The following is a 16,002-nucleotide window of genomic DNA, read 5'->3' on the forward strand; positions in this document are numbered from 1 at the left end:
ATTACATTTTGGGCAGGCAAGAATTACATTTTGGACAGGCAAAATTGTCGTCTCCCCGCGCACAATCGTAGCACTAAAGGTTTTCAAAGAGAAGAGGCTGAAAAGAGGCTGAAAGGCATGCATTTACATTCCAATGGGTGATTGAGGGTCGCGCTCTACCGCAACGGCCAATCAGCTGTCCTCTATAGTCTCTCTTTTCTCATTGTATGGATTTTGGCCAGGCCAGAAAGGGATTTGGACAGGCGGACGTCTGCCCTCGCCTTATTGTAGATACTCTGAGTGAAAATCCACTTTGCCAGAATCACATATCAAGATACATTATTAAGACACAAATCAATCTGAAGCGATTTGAATTGCTTCCCTTTTCACACATAGCACCTTCATTTTGTACACAGTAATAACAAACAAATGTTTTCAGTATATTGAGATTGGTTGACACAGTAAATCCCATGTGTTAATTTTACTCTGAGCATGTACCCACAAGGACCCATTTGGTTCTACTTGTACAATCTCCAAGTTAGATTAAGACTCAATATAGTACTGTGCAGTATTGCACTTTTTGGCATTTGTAATTAGTGTAGTTTTCGTGCTTAAAATAAACGTCTTATTTAACATTTTGAGTCCAATTGGATTTAATTTAAGGAAGCTACCTTAATAAACTCTTAGTACTGTACATTTGAATACAAATGTATTTGAATACAAATGTACAGTACTCGGTAGAATCTGAACCTGGCTCGCTGATAACAAACTATCTTTACACCTGGGAAAAACTGAATCCATTCTCTTTGGATCTAATAGTAATCTCTAACTCTTGGTTAGAGTGGGTGACAATGTTATCACACGTAAAGATGAAATTACCTACCTAGGTTCTATCCTGGAGGCTAATCTTTCCGGTGATAAAATGGCCACCGATGTAATCAAAAAAGTCAACCAAAGAACAAGATTCCTTTACAGGATCTCCTCACTGGTCAACAAAAACACCTTGAAGACCTTAACAGGAGCCCTCGTACAAGGTTTCTTTGACTATGCATGCACCTCCTGGTACCACAGCACCTCAAAGGCCCTTAAAACTAGGCTCCAGACTTCCCAAAACAAACTGGTCAGGCTCCTACTTGGCCTCACCCCCAGAACCCACCTCACCCCTGCCCACTTTGACAGGCTGGAATTGCTTAGGGTCGACAACAGAGTACAGCATCTTGCAATGGGTCTGGTCCACAAGATTCGATACACCACCAAGATACCCATGTACCTGTCTAGATACTTCCTTAATGTTAACGAAGTCCACACCCACAACACCAGAGGGAGTGCAACGAACCATGTACAACCCAGATTCGGCACAAACAAGGGACTAAATTATTTTCGCTCCTATGCCTCCAAAATGTGGAACGCCCTACCAACAGTCATTAAGACATGCGAATCCCTTGACTCCTTTAAAACCGCTCTCAAAGGCTGCAATTCGAAACTGGCCCCCGTAAAATCTGAACCCCCACCCCTTTTCCCCCTCACTGTATATGTTTCTTTTCCCTTTTTACCTCCTTTATGATGAATTCCTCTTGTAAACAAGTGTAATGCTTAATTGGGTCGTCCACTCACAGTTAACAGTCTTTGTATTGAGTTTGTGCTTGAAATGTAGTGTAATTCTGCAAACTGTTAATAAATATTTCAATCAATCAATAAAAAAATATTGAGCTGAAGCAGCTAGTACATTTGGATACAAATTGAAGGCGAAGCAGTGACCAACTTACCATGTTTTTCTTTCATGCTCAGTCCACTGTGGTGGAGGAAGAGGAGGATGGAATCATCTACACTGTGGTGGTCAGACCACAGCATGGGGTCCCCACCAGTCCAATGGTAACTATGGCCCTTAAGAATCAATTCACCCATGACTGACCGAGATATATGACACTGACAACAACACTAGCTGAGGCTAGACAGACATGCAGACAAGGGGAGAGTGGGAAAGAGAGAGAGAGATAGAGAGAGAGAGAGAGAGAGAGAGAGAGAGAGAAGATACATAAACAGATAGAAAAGCATAGGCAGGCAGGTAGGTAAGGTAGGTAGCTAGGTAGGTATGTAGATACTAGGTAGGTTGGTTGTTAGGTAGGTAGGTAGGTAGATAGATAGATATGGATGGATTTCCTGATGGACAGATGGCGATGATGAATGGTGGACATTTATCTTCTATCTAAGCATCAGTTTCTTAGTCTCTCTCTCTCTCTCTCTCTCCCCCTCCAGTCTGCGACCTCTCGTTCCCAGAGTGTGAAAGCAGGGACAGAGGAGAAACTGGTGCGCCATCTGCTCCACTCCTTCTCCATGGGAGACACCACCTTCATGACCATCTTCCTCTCCACGTATCGCTCTTTCACTACCACCAAGAGAGTGCTGGACATCCTCAGTGACAGGTAGCTACTGTAGTTATATTATGCCCACATTTATTTATTTATTTCCCCCAAAGGATAAGTCTGACTTGTTTTCAGCGTTCAAAAAATGTACAACAAATTAAAGGCAAAGCATGTCACCTTTCCCTGTGTTTACCTAACAAGACAAGATATATACAGTACCAGCAGTTATCAGCTGTGGTGGTATTTTCCTGCAGAAACTCATTGCCCTCTCGCTGTATTTTGGTGTTTTCACTGTTTGTTTTGGTAGACAGTTACATTTTTGTGCTACCAAAACAAACTGCGAGAGCTACCAAAACTACAGTAAAAACACGTTGTGACGTGTTGTGAGCTTGTAGTTATGCTATTTTGGGGGAATGTTCCCCATAGAATAGGAATTCTGACCTTCAAGTGGTTAAAGATTCCGGTAAACTATGCCTGTCCGGTTCGGTCTAATTCATGCTTTGTCCGTGTCAACAGAGTATCAGGGTTGTTATTTTTTCTTGTCAGTTTTATTTGTCTTGTCTGTCATTTATCAGTTTACTTTTCCGGCTTCTTTCGCAACTACTCAGTCAGTTTCTATTGCACAATTTTAACCACTTGAATCCTTATTCTGAGAGTTGCTTGTAGATCAGCTATTTTCGGCTAAGAGATTTGGTGTAGATAGAAAGTACAGAGTCAACTCAGGTCTGTTTTACTAAGAATAGAATGTTTAACCTGACCAAATCAGGCTAGAGCGTTATACAGTTCAATGGTTAGGACAGATTTAATAACAGTAAACTATATGTAAAGTAGATGTGCACATCCAAGATCTGTAATGTAGATGCTTGACCAAAAGAAGACAATAAAAAATCATAAAAATTGTCCACACACTGTAGCTTCTTAATGGCACTTTATTGGTACAGTACACGAACCAATAGGGACGTTTCAAACTCAGGCTGTTCTTCAGACTTAATAACAGTGCAATAAAATTGGGCCATCATTTTACTACATAAAGCATGTGAAGTTTGTGAGCTTCTACAAGTTGTACCTGTGATGGTCTTAATGCTACAATCAACAGTTCCGAGCAAACTAGCAAAGTTGATTTAGCTGATAATTAAGTAACTTACTAACTTTGTACATATATTAGAAATACTGTTTTGTTTAACAACATGAAATCCTTGCCTTAAATGCTAATAAAGCCTTTAGTTCTGTCAAACAGTCTAACTTGAAGAGTGAAAGAAGTATTTTGAAGCAATGGTTTGGAAAGTATTCCCAAAGGAGCGGAAACAAAGGATTTGTTTCCCCAAAGATGTTTCCTGCAGAACTTTGACAAAAACAGAGGGATAAATACTTTATACTTCTTATGACACAGTAGTATAACTGACGCTTTCAAATCAATCTATTTTCTCCAAAAAATTGTGTTCTCTCTTTTTATTTCTTGTTGGTAGATTGGAGAACCCTCCAGGGGATAACGCACAGAGCCAGACAAGACAATCTTTCAACAAGTGAGCCTTTGAAAATACAGATACAACATATTTTTGCTGTTGGGCAGGAACCTTGTATGTCCATAACCTTTACTGTTCAGGAAATGAAAAAACAAGTAGTTAATATTTAGCTCTTCTTCATTTTCATTGGTTAAATATTTACAAATCCCACATACCAGGCTAAACCACTTTCAACTTGGCATGGCCAGACTAATATCACTTCTGTGGCAGATTGGTCTGGTTTCTAGGCTACCTATTTTGGGCATTTTGGGCCAACTGGCCACCAAGTGGGTAAAGGATGACCAAAAAAGTATATGTAATCGAAAAAATATGAATCAATACAAAATATGGAGATACAAGGTTTCTGACAGACAGAGATGATATCACATGTCGTGCAGGGATCTTTTGGGCAGTGTGTGTGTGTGTGTGTGTGTGTGTGTGTGTGTGTGTGTGTGTGTGTGTGTGTGTGTGTGTGGAGTGGGTTTCGAACTTAGGATGCCTACTACTCCTTGTGCCCATGGAATGCTGGGTGTCATGCTTGCTGTATCGTGACATATGCCTTGATTTTGTTGATGTAACTTTGCTGCACCTGTTGCACCTGCAACTATTTATGTCCTTGTATGCAATTTCCTCTGTGTGGACATAAATAAATTGTTAAATGTGTGTGTGTGTGTGTGTGTGTGTGTGTGTGTGTGTGTGTGTGTGTGTGTGTGTGTGTGTGTGTGTGTGTGTGTGTGTGTGTGTGTGTGTGTGTGTGACTGTGTGTGTGCGTGTGCGTGTGCCTGTGCGTGCGACTGTGTGCATAATGTATTGTACTGTACTTGTATTAATGCATGAATTGCCCAGATCACCATCGTTATCATACCATCGAATCATAGCCACTGACTCACTGTACAGAGGCAAGAGACAAATACATGTTCCTTTATTCCTAGATGAATAAACACTACTACTACACTACTAATCAGCACCATGTTTAGTCTCTTTTGTTTATAATCTTCTCATCCCTTGGTTCTCCTTGAACCTGTGTCTAAGCAGAGCGGTGTGTACCGTGTTCAGCTCGTGGCTCTCAGAGTACCCTGAAGACTTCCATACACTCGGGGAGCCTTCTCGCCTGCTGCGACTTGCTCCCCTCCTGCCCCACGACTCCTCGTCAGGGGCTGACCTCTGCGCTCGCCTGCTCAGGATAGCCGAGGAGCTCAGTGAGAAGGCCCTGCTTTCAGAGTCACATAGAGGTAATCTTTTTTTTTTCTTGACCTTGTTTGTTAATTCATATTTTCTGACTGTATCAATTATAATATGAGGAGGGGAAAAAATCATTTTCTTTTTTACAATTGGTAAATTGGTCACAAATGTGTAATTAAAATGTATCATCTTACATACATCTTACATCTTACATACTAGTCTTGCGTAGCCAGACAACTATTCCACAATCATCAACCGGAAGCATTTGAAAATTGTGAGAGGTAACAGTATGGTCATGCGATACTACATCCTATTAGTGATGTTCTTTGTTAAAGATGTAGTGAAATAAAAAATGTTTTTCACAATTTCTTATCAAAAGTCCATAAAATCTCATTTTAATAACTTCCTTTGAACGAAAACATGATGCATGATGACGTGTCAAGTCCTGCATGAATAAAAATGAAGCTTGATTTCGTTCACCTGTTTGATCCCCATTCCTACAAATACAGCTGATGTTGATTACAGAACTTACATGAACTTAATTTCATTCAAGATGACATCCAGACAGTGTATTACTCATTTCAAACTCAATCAGCACGCTAAAATATGTATCTGAAAACATTATAGGTTAGAAATAAGCCACGTAGTAGCTGCATGCTCTGTATCTGACTTCGGAAGTTTGTAAACAAACAACTCCAAGCGTTGCGGAACTACGACCCATAGCCTGAAGGGATGCGATACTATATACTGAAACGTCTGAATAAAATTCCCCAAAAGCCATTGCACCCCGTCTTTAAGAAGCTGAAGCTCACTCAATATTCTGAGAGTAGTCATTGCTTCAAAATGAACAAGCAGGGAAGGTAGACAGGATTTTCTGTCCATTGTGGCATTTTATTATCCATACGCTTTTACTGAGTAGTCTCTTTTCTTGCAGGGCAACCGATCTCCAGCAGCGCTCCTTCCAATTCCTCTACGTTTGACCCCACCAAGGTCCTTGGATTCCCCGCTGCGCTGACTGCTGAGCAGCTCACCAAGATAGAGACAGTGAGATTCACCGTTTTAACCCAAACGTCCCCGTTCTGGACATGCAATGATAATAGCAGAGCACAGCTCATTACGACATGCATTGTGAGCTTGTAGACCTGCTACTTTTTGATCTACAAGCTCACAACTCTGGCACATAATATATTCAGATGAGGGTCTGTGGACAATTACATATCAATTTGGGGGTTCTTGACATGAAAAGGTTTGAGAAACACTACATTACATAATAGATGCTAATAGATGATTTGATATGTGCTGTTGTAAATCAGGCTTGAAGAAAATAAAAAATAAAATAAATCTCCCTCTCAGGAACTGTTTGTGAGGTTGGTCCCGTATCACTGTCTGGGCTCCCTTTGGTCTCAGAGGGATAAGAAAGGCAGGGAGGGGGTTTGTTGGTCTGTCCGGGCCACCATACGTCAGTTCAACAAGTTGGCCAACGCAGTTCTGGCGTCCTGCCTTTGGCCCACAAGCCTACGTAGCCAGCAGAGAGCCCGGCTCCTGGAGAAGTGGATCGGTGTGGCAGAGGTCAGTAATCTCCATGCACACTGGCTGTGTTGTAATTAAATATATTCCTTAAGGTTATCCTGTATTGTTATCGTGGTGGGATGATAATACTGAGTGTGAGGTTTTATTTTTGTGGAATAGCTAATTGTCATGGAACTTACAGTATATCAATCCGATTCCAGCTCATGTCATGTTCATGGTGAATGTGTAACATGAACATGTATTGTAGGCAAACCGAGTTAATCTGGTTTACCTAACACTGGATCCCGGCCCCACTAATAGGATTTACTGTACAAAACACCCTAACATTTTAACACTGCAACACGCAGATCTTTGTCTCGTGACCACCTCAACAACCAACAAAGCATGACAAATTACGTAAATTACCCCCCCCCTCACACACACACACACACACACACACACACACACACACACACACACACGCACGCACGCACACACGCACACACACACACACACACACACACACACACACACATTTTTAACAAGCTTACTCCTTTACTTACCTCTCTTTCCCTGGGAGAGTTATCAAGCTATACTCTTGAATAGCGTAGTACGCTCCGCTTTCTGCGGCATAGTAAAATACCGACCTAAGCTCACCCTGTAGGAGAAGCCTCTTGTAGTGAATGCATTATTCAGCCTATCGGACAGCGAAACTCAATACTATACAAACGCATGCACACTGGTGTTCTGTTACTGTGTGTGTGTGTGTGTGTGTGTGTGTGTGTGTGTGTAATGTGTACACTTGTGTTTTCAAAAGGAGTGCAGAGCCAGGAAGAACTTCTCGTCCCTCTATGCCATTGTGTCCGCTCTGCAGAGTAATCCCATACACAGACTACGCAGGACTTGGCAGGAGACTGACAGGTGTGTGCACACTGCAGCCACTCAACCTGTGGGCCGGGGGCAAAACACTTAAGATTTTAATGAGAATATAACATTAAGATTGAAAACATTATGTTTATAAGTCATGGTATATATTTGACTTTAAAACCTCAAACACGGGAACACAATCGAGTGCACGCGGTCCACCCATCTGACCACAAATGGCTGCCATGTTAAGTGGCCAAATGGGTGGGCCGTACCCGCATTCAAGATTTTCATGTGGACCCTGATCCAGAAAGGGATGAGAACCATTGCCTTTGACTTGTGCATACTGCATTATCATGTGCTGGCATCTCACTTTGGTCGCATTTAAACATTGTTTGTCACATTATTTGCCGATGACATGCACCCACCGTTGAGTACATGTCTACATTTGTGTGTGAGTAGAGAATAAGTACAAGCACCCCAAATAATGATGTGTTACATAACTTACATTATGTGTGAATGTAATGTGATTCCTGACAGGGAAGCGGTGAGACGATATGAGGAGCTGTCAGACATATTTTCAGAGAAGGACAACTACGCACAAAGCAGGGAACTACTGAAGGAGGTGAGTAGTTGCCATGGAGACACTCAATGAGACATCAGAGAACATCAGCATCCCATAATTCACATAGATTTGTCCTATTTGAGAATCCACATGGTTTCCATACTAACATAATAAGTTCGACCATTCATTTTTGAGGGGCGCTAGGTCCTCCTATACTGTATACAGGTTTAATGTTTGTTTTTAGTTCAATGTTTGTTTTAAAAACGCCATTGACAAAGAAGGGAAAATTAAATGGCATCAACATTAAATGCCATTAACAATAAAGATAATTTAATGTTTGTTTTGACACAGTTTATTACATGACCTAATCATAGCAACATGAGCTAGACTTTAATATATGAGTGCCCCTCACTTCACACGGGTGTGATTTTTACTAATACAGACTGTGTGGACTGGGTTCTGAGATGTCTGTGTTGCTGGTTAAAATACTAACCCGACATGCTCTATGTTTTACAATTTTGTGAATTACAAAGGCTACTGTTTAAATGTTGACCTTTAAGCTAGATGTTGGACTGCTCAGTTATCAATAGTGACAAAATGGTAACTGTGCTGAACAGCTCCAAGTATGTAGTATTATTAAGGCTCATACATAGTCTGGATCTTCGGTGGTTAGGTGACCACCGAACTACAACATGACGTCACGAACCGCGGTGAAGAGCAAACCACCACCACCGCTCCAGCCCTTCTCTCTGTTTTTACTCACCACCGCTCAACGTTATTTCAGCTCCGGTGGTCAGCTCACCACCGGAGCGGTGGTCACCTCACCACCGAAAATCCAGACTATGAATAGGCCTTTAGTGTTGAGCGTTGTTGCAAGAACTTTCTGTTGAAATTAGGTTACTTAAAACTGGCACAAAAATATCAATGTATATGCGCCAGTGTGCCTTCAATAGAGGAAAAAGTATATTTGAAGCAGAGAAAGTTGCTGCCTCTGTCCAATCAGTTGAGTTGAAGACGGACTGGCCTGGCAACTGTAAGCTATATATTTTTAATAAAAAATGAATGGTAGATACAAGGATTTACATAATCCAAATCCAAATTGAATAACCCAAATCCTCAAATCAGTACTACAATGTTCAGTTGTGAAGTGCCTAGTCTCAATCTAGCTGGGTGTGATCACATTATTCTGTCAACACTGGCACTCTACTTTGTAAGGCATCCATCTGTTTGTATTTAGGATACATTGTGAGAGAGAAAGCTAGAGAAATTGGCAGGATTAGCTATGTTTTGACTCTCTATAATACTGCAGCACAGGCATCAATACCTTTGCATTAGCTGTAATTTTCTCCACATAGACCATCTGGGGAATTCATCAAAACACATGCCCAGGGCTTTCATTTGGAAAACTTTCCTTTCCTTGGTGCTTTGAAGTCTGAAAAGCATCATTGCCTTCTATAGAGGCTTTGATTTTCCAAAAACAACTTCCCTCAATCTTTCAGTTTGTCTGGAAAAGGTTACAAATACTACTATTTTTTAGATTAATACTAAATAGTTCAAGTTGTTCTTTGCTCTTTGTTTTTGTTATATTGCTTAGTATCTTGACCAAATTAGTGTCTCATTCGCTTGTGTTTTTTAGGAGGGTTCCTCGAAGTTTGCCAACGTGGACAGTAGGATGAACAACAGACGTCATACACTGGTAAGTGGTGTGTGTGTGTGAATAAGCCCTGGGGCTGGGACAAATGACAAAGCAAATGACTATGAACTCTCTGACTGTGTGGGGCAGGCCCTTTTAGATGTCTGTGGGAAACCCTGTAGCCAGCTTGGTGGCTGATAAAATACTACCTGTACCTTTTTGCCCACAGTCAAGTGCCCAAGGCACAGTGCCCTACCTTGGAATCTTCCTCACAGACCTCACCATGCTGGACACGGCAGTCAAAGACACGCTAGAAGTGAGTTCCTCTTGTTTATCTATCAATAGTAGTAAAGTCATAGAGCCAATGTCCATTACTTAACTGATTATGCAAGTGAACATCAAGTTGCAGTGACACATCCTGTCCCTCCCTTTTCCAGAACGGCTACATCAACTTTGACAAAAGGAGGCGGGTAAGTTGTTCTTGACCCCTGGTTCTCAGGGCCCAGAGCCGGATCTGATGCATTTTTATTTTATGTAAAATATTAAGAGCCTATAATCCATAAAACCTGTGAGATAATATTTAATCACAAAACACTGGTGCTTTGTTGGTTCTGAAAGTTAAGGTGATTCTGGTAAAATGTGTTGCAATGGTTTTTTTTTTTTTTTTTTTTTTTTTAAGATATTTTTTTTGCGGCTTACGCCTTTTATTGATTTTTGAAGGGACAGACAGTAGGCTGACAGGAAACGGGAGAGAGATGGGGGGATGACATGCAGTAAAGGCCGTGTCGGGTCCGGGAGTCGAACCCGCGGCACACTGCGACTGGATTACCAGTCCGGTGCCCAGACCGTTACGCTACGGCCTGGGCCGTTGCAATGGTTTTTAACCCTACTTGGGTCAAAAGTTGATTAATGTACCATCTGTTGTACTTGCTAAAAACTGAGAGGCACTCCGCACTGGTGTTTGTGTTCTGTGAGGTATTAAGAAACTGAAGTGATACTGGTGGTAAGGTGATACGCTGTTATGAGGCTTACGGCGATACTGTTCTCTGTTGACAGGAATTTGAGGTTTTAGCTCAAATACGGCTCCTGCAGTCTTCCTGTAAAAACTGTGTTTTCAACTCTGATGCGACCTTTGTTCACTGGTATCAAAGTGTACCTGTGTTGACAGAGGAGGAGAGGTAAATGGCTGATATTTCAGCACAGGTATTATAACATTTCTATAACATATTATAATGATCTTATTGAGACTGACTGACATGTTGGATGATGTCTATTGCAGTTACAGACTGTCTAATGCAATTGAAATGAGTGAGCCTAGCCCTAGAAGCCACCCAACAGTGATTATTACACAATGCCCAGAGTAAGTATACTGTATATGAACAAACAGTACATTGAGAAGTTGCAAAATAATCATCCATTTACAATGAAAATACAATATCTGTCAGACGTTTGTGTTTATCATGTGAATTAAAGGTCATCAATTACGATAACGATGATGGTGAGGAATGATATTGTTGGGATCACTTTCAGAACGATTTGATGAATGATAGAAACACTGATAGCGAATCAAAATCCATCCGAATTTACAGCGTGTCACATTTATCACAGCTCGACATGTTTACAGAGCATTGCTGTTCTTCAGTGTGGATGCTCACATCATTATCGTTATAGTTTTTTTTGTGTATTTTCTCTTGGTGTGGACAGCCCTTTAATGTATTTATGTCATTCTATGTGTGGACAGTTTGAGCACTTCGCGGACAAGCCTCACTTGTGACAGTGATAGCCTTTTTGACTTCCCCTCCCCTGTCAACAACCTACTTTCCAAACTTGCTAAGGTGAGTGTAATAGCAAAAGTGATCTAATATTCATCATTTATTTTGTACAGACCTCAGTCAAATAATTCTCAGTATTTGCCTTTACTTGCTAGAAGTAGCAGATGTATGAATCTAGCACATCACTACAACTTGGATGATGGCAAAAGAAATGTCTGAGAAATACACTAATTTGAGTTTCATTCTGATTCATGCTTTTTCATGTTGACGGAACATGAAAAAGACTTGCAAATATTACTTGACCCAGATCTGCACTCATACAAAGATCTACACAGGAGACGTTTAGGGGGAAAACATGTTTTGTTACATCTATTTTCTTGCACCCACTGTGCGACAGCCTCAGTGCCTCACATGATAATATAATTGTCTTCTCATACCAGAAAGCATTCATGTCCTCAAATGGCCTCCTTACTATTATTTGTTTGTTTGTTCATTCCAGCATATGAAGTCTCCCTCTGTGTCCTGTCTGGATGTTGATTCCTCCCCTCCAACCAATGACACCACTCCTGTCAAGTTGACTCCATCCACTCCCGTCAAATCACACCGTCGATCCGTCTCCTGTGGCAACAATCCCTCCTATAACACCCAAGGGTCAGGGCCAGATATACGAATCATCAGGATACGGATGGACTTGCAAGATGGCAACTTGTATCGCAGCATACTGGTACTACACCAGGATCATTGTCTCCGCGAGGCTGAAGGCATGGTCGAGACTATGTTTTGAGCCCTGTCCGTCTGTCTGTCTGTGAATAGCTAACCTCCGGCACTGTTGTCTTGATCGCAACGAAACTGTGCACATAGCCACACACACTCCCTAGATGCAAGAGCAGCTGATTTGTGTTTTACCTATAACTGCTCCTGTCTGTGTAAAACTATGTACAGTAAAACTTTTTTATATATTACTCCTATTCAAATTTCATGCAAATTATCTCTATAGTCATTTGATCAAGACGGATGTGTTTGACTTTTCATATTCCATCCTGATTGGCTAAGATTGACATCTAAAGTTTGCAGGAGTGTCCGTTTTGAACAAAATGCCGCGAATCGCAGCATCCGATTGAGGTGAAACTTTGCACACACATTCGCACTACGTTGAGGAACAAATGCCACTCTTTTAACATTGCCTATTATAGCACCACCAGGAGTTGCACGCAGTAATTTCACGTAAATATGTTATGGTACACATTATCTCTATATAAAATGATCAAGACGGATCTGTCAGATTTTCTTATATTCCATTCTGATTGGTGAATTCCGAACATTGACCTGGCGGAGGAGACCTGTGTCTTGTTTTCTCTCTCAATGAAATGGGTTTTTTCTTATTTTTTTCCATTTGATTTGATATACTTTATTGTCTCATTTGACTATTTGAGCAGTGAGCAGCATTTTAATCTTAAGTCTGCCTGCATCCCATAATGATGGACAAAATCCCCAGGATAAAATGTACCCAGGATATAATTAGTGCGAGTCAAGCTATCTGGTGTCTCATTGTCATTCTCTTCTATTTCCTCAGGTGACAAGCAATGATAAGACCCCCACTGTGATCAGTTCTGCCTTAGAAAAGCACAATCAGGACCCCAAAGAGTCATCCAGATATGAGCTAATCCAACTTCTACCTGATAGAAAAGGTGCTGACGTTACCCAAAGCAATGGAATTAGATCATTTTACTTGCTAGAATGAATCATATAGAATAGCGATGGTATTTTCATCACAGCATTTGGTTAACTTGAATACTATGTGTTTATTTTTTCTTTGGCTGTAGAGTTGGCCATCCCCGCCACAGGAAATGTCTTCTATGCCATGACCTCATCTAGCGTCGACTTCCTGTTGAGGAGGCAAGGCGGGAACACCCCACTTGGCTTACAGCCAATCAGCACAGAGACCAGCGCCACTTTTCCACGAATCAAGGCCAAGGGAAGGAGACTGGTCAGAACTCTATTTTAACAACAATTTATCCCCAATGTCAACCAAGCTCATTGTTCTCAAGGGTCTTGAGACAGACAGACAGACAAGCCTTTCAGATACATGGCCTTGAGTCCCTCAACCCTGCAAAATCCTAAAGATCTATGCCTTCCTTCCCAAAGGGAACTTTTCCCACATTCCCCCTGAGCTTGTTCTACCAAAATGAGCACACTTAGGATGTGTTTCAACTTGCTTCATGAGCAGCTGCATACCAGGTACTTTTAAAGACATTTTCAATAAAGTACTGCCCAGTTACAGTATATACAGCAGAGACATATTTTGCTCGTCCTCTCTTTCAGGTGACACTACACAAAAAGAATCTAGAGGATTGGAGGAGCAATGGAAGTCTAACTGATACATTTGCATGTTTTCCATTCTAACGCAATGGATATTAATTGTCCTATTTACCAACAGCACTTAATTCTTGTGGTGTAAGGTACCTCAACTGTGAGTGATATTACTTTTGGAAAAAAAATAACTTAAATGGTGAAATTACGCGCATTTATGTGCCGTTTGAGACCTCAGTGTAGTCCAAGTAAACCAGAATTGTGACCAAAAATCACATTTATTTTTTCATGTCATTGGCCGTCTGCAACGATATGAATTACAGAATTATGCAAGGGGTGTCAAAGCTGTGGCCTCACCATATGGCATGCATCTGAATGAGGATGACAAAGCTACATTAGATCATCCTAGCAAAACCCTGAAGTTTGTCTTAATAGGTTGTATGAGAAATCTAAATGTTTTGTGTATTTTTATACGTACGTATTATATGTCAAGATTGTGTTTACACTGACAAGGAGCTATCAACCCATGTGTCTGAATTCGAAAGGAACCAATTGTGTATGAATCATGCATTAGAGGTAGGAATTGTCAGTAATCTCACATTTTGATTTGATTTTGATTCTTGGATTCATGATTCAATTTCAAATCAATTCTTGATTTAACACAATTTGCTCATCGATTTGATAGTTAGGTGGCTATTTTGAATTAGCCTCCTCTATTTGATTGCAGTAAATTGTATGCCTGCAAAATTATTATTTCAGAGAGGTCCAGATATGTCTATAACCATGAATGTTTTAGCTATGTACAGTGTCACATAAAATAATCATTCCAGCAGAAACTTAAAGACAAAGAGCACTTTCATAGCTTGTCACGTTGCTTAACTGTACACTTGAAATGCACCGTAACAGAAGTAACACATGAACTAAAACCTCTCAGATGAAACAAAACATAACTATTGTGTGCCTATCAAACAGAACATTCTACCATTAGATTCTAATGCTAAACCTTACAACACAACGTAAGCTAATATTTAGATTTTCTGAATAGTGGTTCCTCTGTGCATTTGTTCACCTCATTAACCTGTGTGAGCTAAGGACTTTATTCTGAACTCTTTCCTTGATGCAGAAAGCTAATTGGGTGTTATCACAGATTAGCACTGTTGCCTCACAGCAAGAAGGTTCTGGGTTAAAATCCGAATGGGGCCTTTTTGTGTGGAGTTTGCATGTTCTCATGTTCATATGGAGTGTCGTCTGGTTGATCCAGTTCCCTCACACCAAAAGACATGCATGTTAGAATAGGGACACAATCCTGCCTTAGTGCTGGTCCTTGTGCACTAGTCAGTGGCTGCCCCTTTCTCTTAGTAGTTTGAATGTGTTAAATGTAGAGGATTCTAATTTAAGTTATGGTTAATATAATAACTCCCAGTGGGGAACAGTTAAGTTGTTGCTGTCGTGCAGAAACCCCTTATCTCCACAATGACATACTTTGTAATTCTAGCAAAAAAAAGCTTGGAGATGTTCTATTTCTATTTCCTGAAAAGTAACAAGTTTTGGACATAGGAGATGACAGCGACAAAGTATAACTTTAATTAAAAGTCCTCAACGGGATATACAGTAATATCTTCATTGTTTGTTAACTGTACTGTACACTTGTACACTGAGTAGTACAGAGCCTCAATTTATTGAGTTGGCATAAAATGTCGTGTAAATATTTAAGTTAGAACAAAGACCTCTACTCACACACAGGCCTTTGAGGGGTGGGATTGTTGGAAATAAATCTTAACATGGATGAACTCCAGTGACCTCTGGCGTTGTCATACTAGCCGCTGGTGAAGGCTCCTTAGAGGCTGAGGCTTGGGCATGGTATGGCCAGGGAGAGGATTCTGGGCTATTTAGATCACTGGTTCCCAAACACTGCATCAGGACCCATTTGTGCGGCGCGGTCTCGCAGAGCCATTTTTATGGGTTGCTTTATTTTTTTTGTTTCCTACAAAAACACTTTGCGTAATTTCATGAAGAAATAAAATCAAAGAAATTCCATACATTGGAAAACAAATGTTTAAGAATTAGTGAAAATAGCCGATCTACAAGCTCACAACGCGTCGCTTCGCGCTGTGTTGTGAGCTTGCAGTTCTGCTATTTTCACTAGTTTGGGTCCTGGGAAAACGTCCCAATTTCTCTTTTGGGTCTTGGGCTAAAATGTTTTGGGAACCACCGATTTAGATGTACTGTAGCACAATGTAATTACCAGCATGCTACTGGTTGTTTCAGTGCCTTTCTATACAGGGTGCTCATTGGAATGTATACCGTATATTGTATGTATATA

General features: G+C 40.8%; 1 protein-coding gene across 4 annotated transcripts in view; it reads left to right on the plus strand.

Annotated features, from left to right (window-relative positions):
• rgl2 (ral guanine nucleotide dissociation stimulator-like 2) overlaps window positions 1–14,515 on the plus strand; it is a 24,599-nt gene extending 10,084 nt beyond the window's left edge. For all 4 annotated transcript variants that reach the window (XM_083761603.1, XM_083761604.1, XM_083761605.1 and 1 more), the window contains 17 exons: window positions 1,768–1,851; window positions 2,236–2,402; window positions 3,809–3,865; window positions 4,880–5,076; window positions 5,961–6,070; window positions 6,380–6,595; window positions 7,353–7,456; window positions 7,940–8,024; window positions 9,601–9,660; window positions 9,827–9,913; window positions 10,035–10,067; window positions 10,654–10,775; window positions 10,877–10,957; window positions 11,339–11,432; window positions 11,869–12,093; window positions 12,943–13,057; window positions 13,193–14,515. In XM_083761603.1, coding sequence (XP_083617729.1) covers window positions 1,768–1,851; window positions 2,236–2,402; window positions 3,809–3,865; window positions 4,880–5,076; window positions 5,961–6,070; window positions 6,380–6,595; window positions 7,353–7,456; window positions 7,940–8,024; window positions 9,601–9,660; window positions 9,827–9,913; window positions 10,035–10,067; window positions 10,654–10,775; window positions 10,877–10,957; window positions 11,339–11,432; window positions 11,869–12,093; window positions 12,943–13,057; window positions 13,193–13,374 — 2,019 coding nt within the window. In that variant the 3' untranslated portion in view covers window positions 13,375–14,515. The remainder of the gene's footprint in view (window positions 1–1,767; window positions 1,852–2,235; window positions 2,403–3,808; window positions 3,866–4,879; window positions 5,077–5,960; window positions 6,071–6,379; window positions 6,596–7,352; window positions 7,457–7,939; window positions 8,025–9,600; window positions 9,661–9,826; window positions 9,914–10,034; window positions 10,068–10,653; window positions 10,776–10,876; window positions 10,958–11,338; window positions 11,433–11,868; window positions 12,094–12,942; window positions 13,058–13,192) is intronic.
• The last annotated feature ends 1,487 nt before the right edge of the window (window positions 14,516–16,002 follow it).

Source organism: Protomyctophum parallelum, assembly GCF_964188405.1.
Source record: "Protomyctophum parallelum genome assembly, chromosome: 3".
NCBI lineage: Eukaryota > Metazoa > Chordata > Actinopteri > Myctophiformes > Myctophidae > Protomyctophum > Protomyctophum parallelum.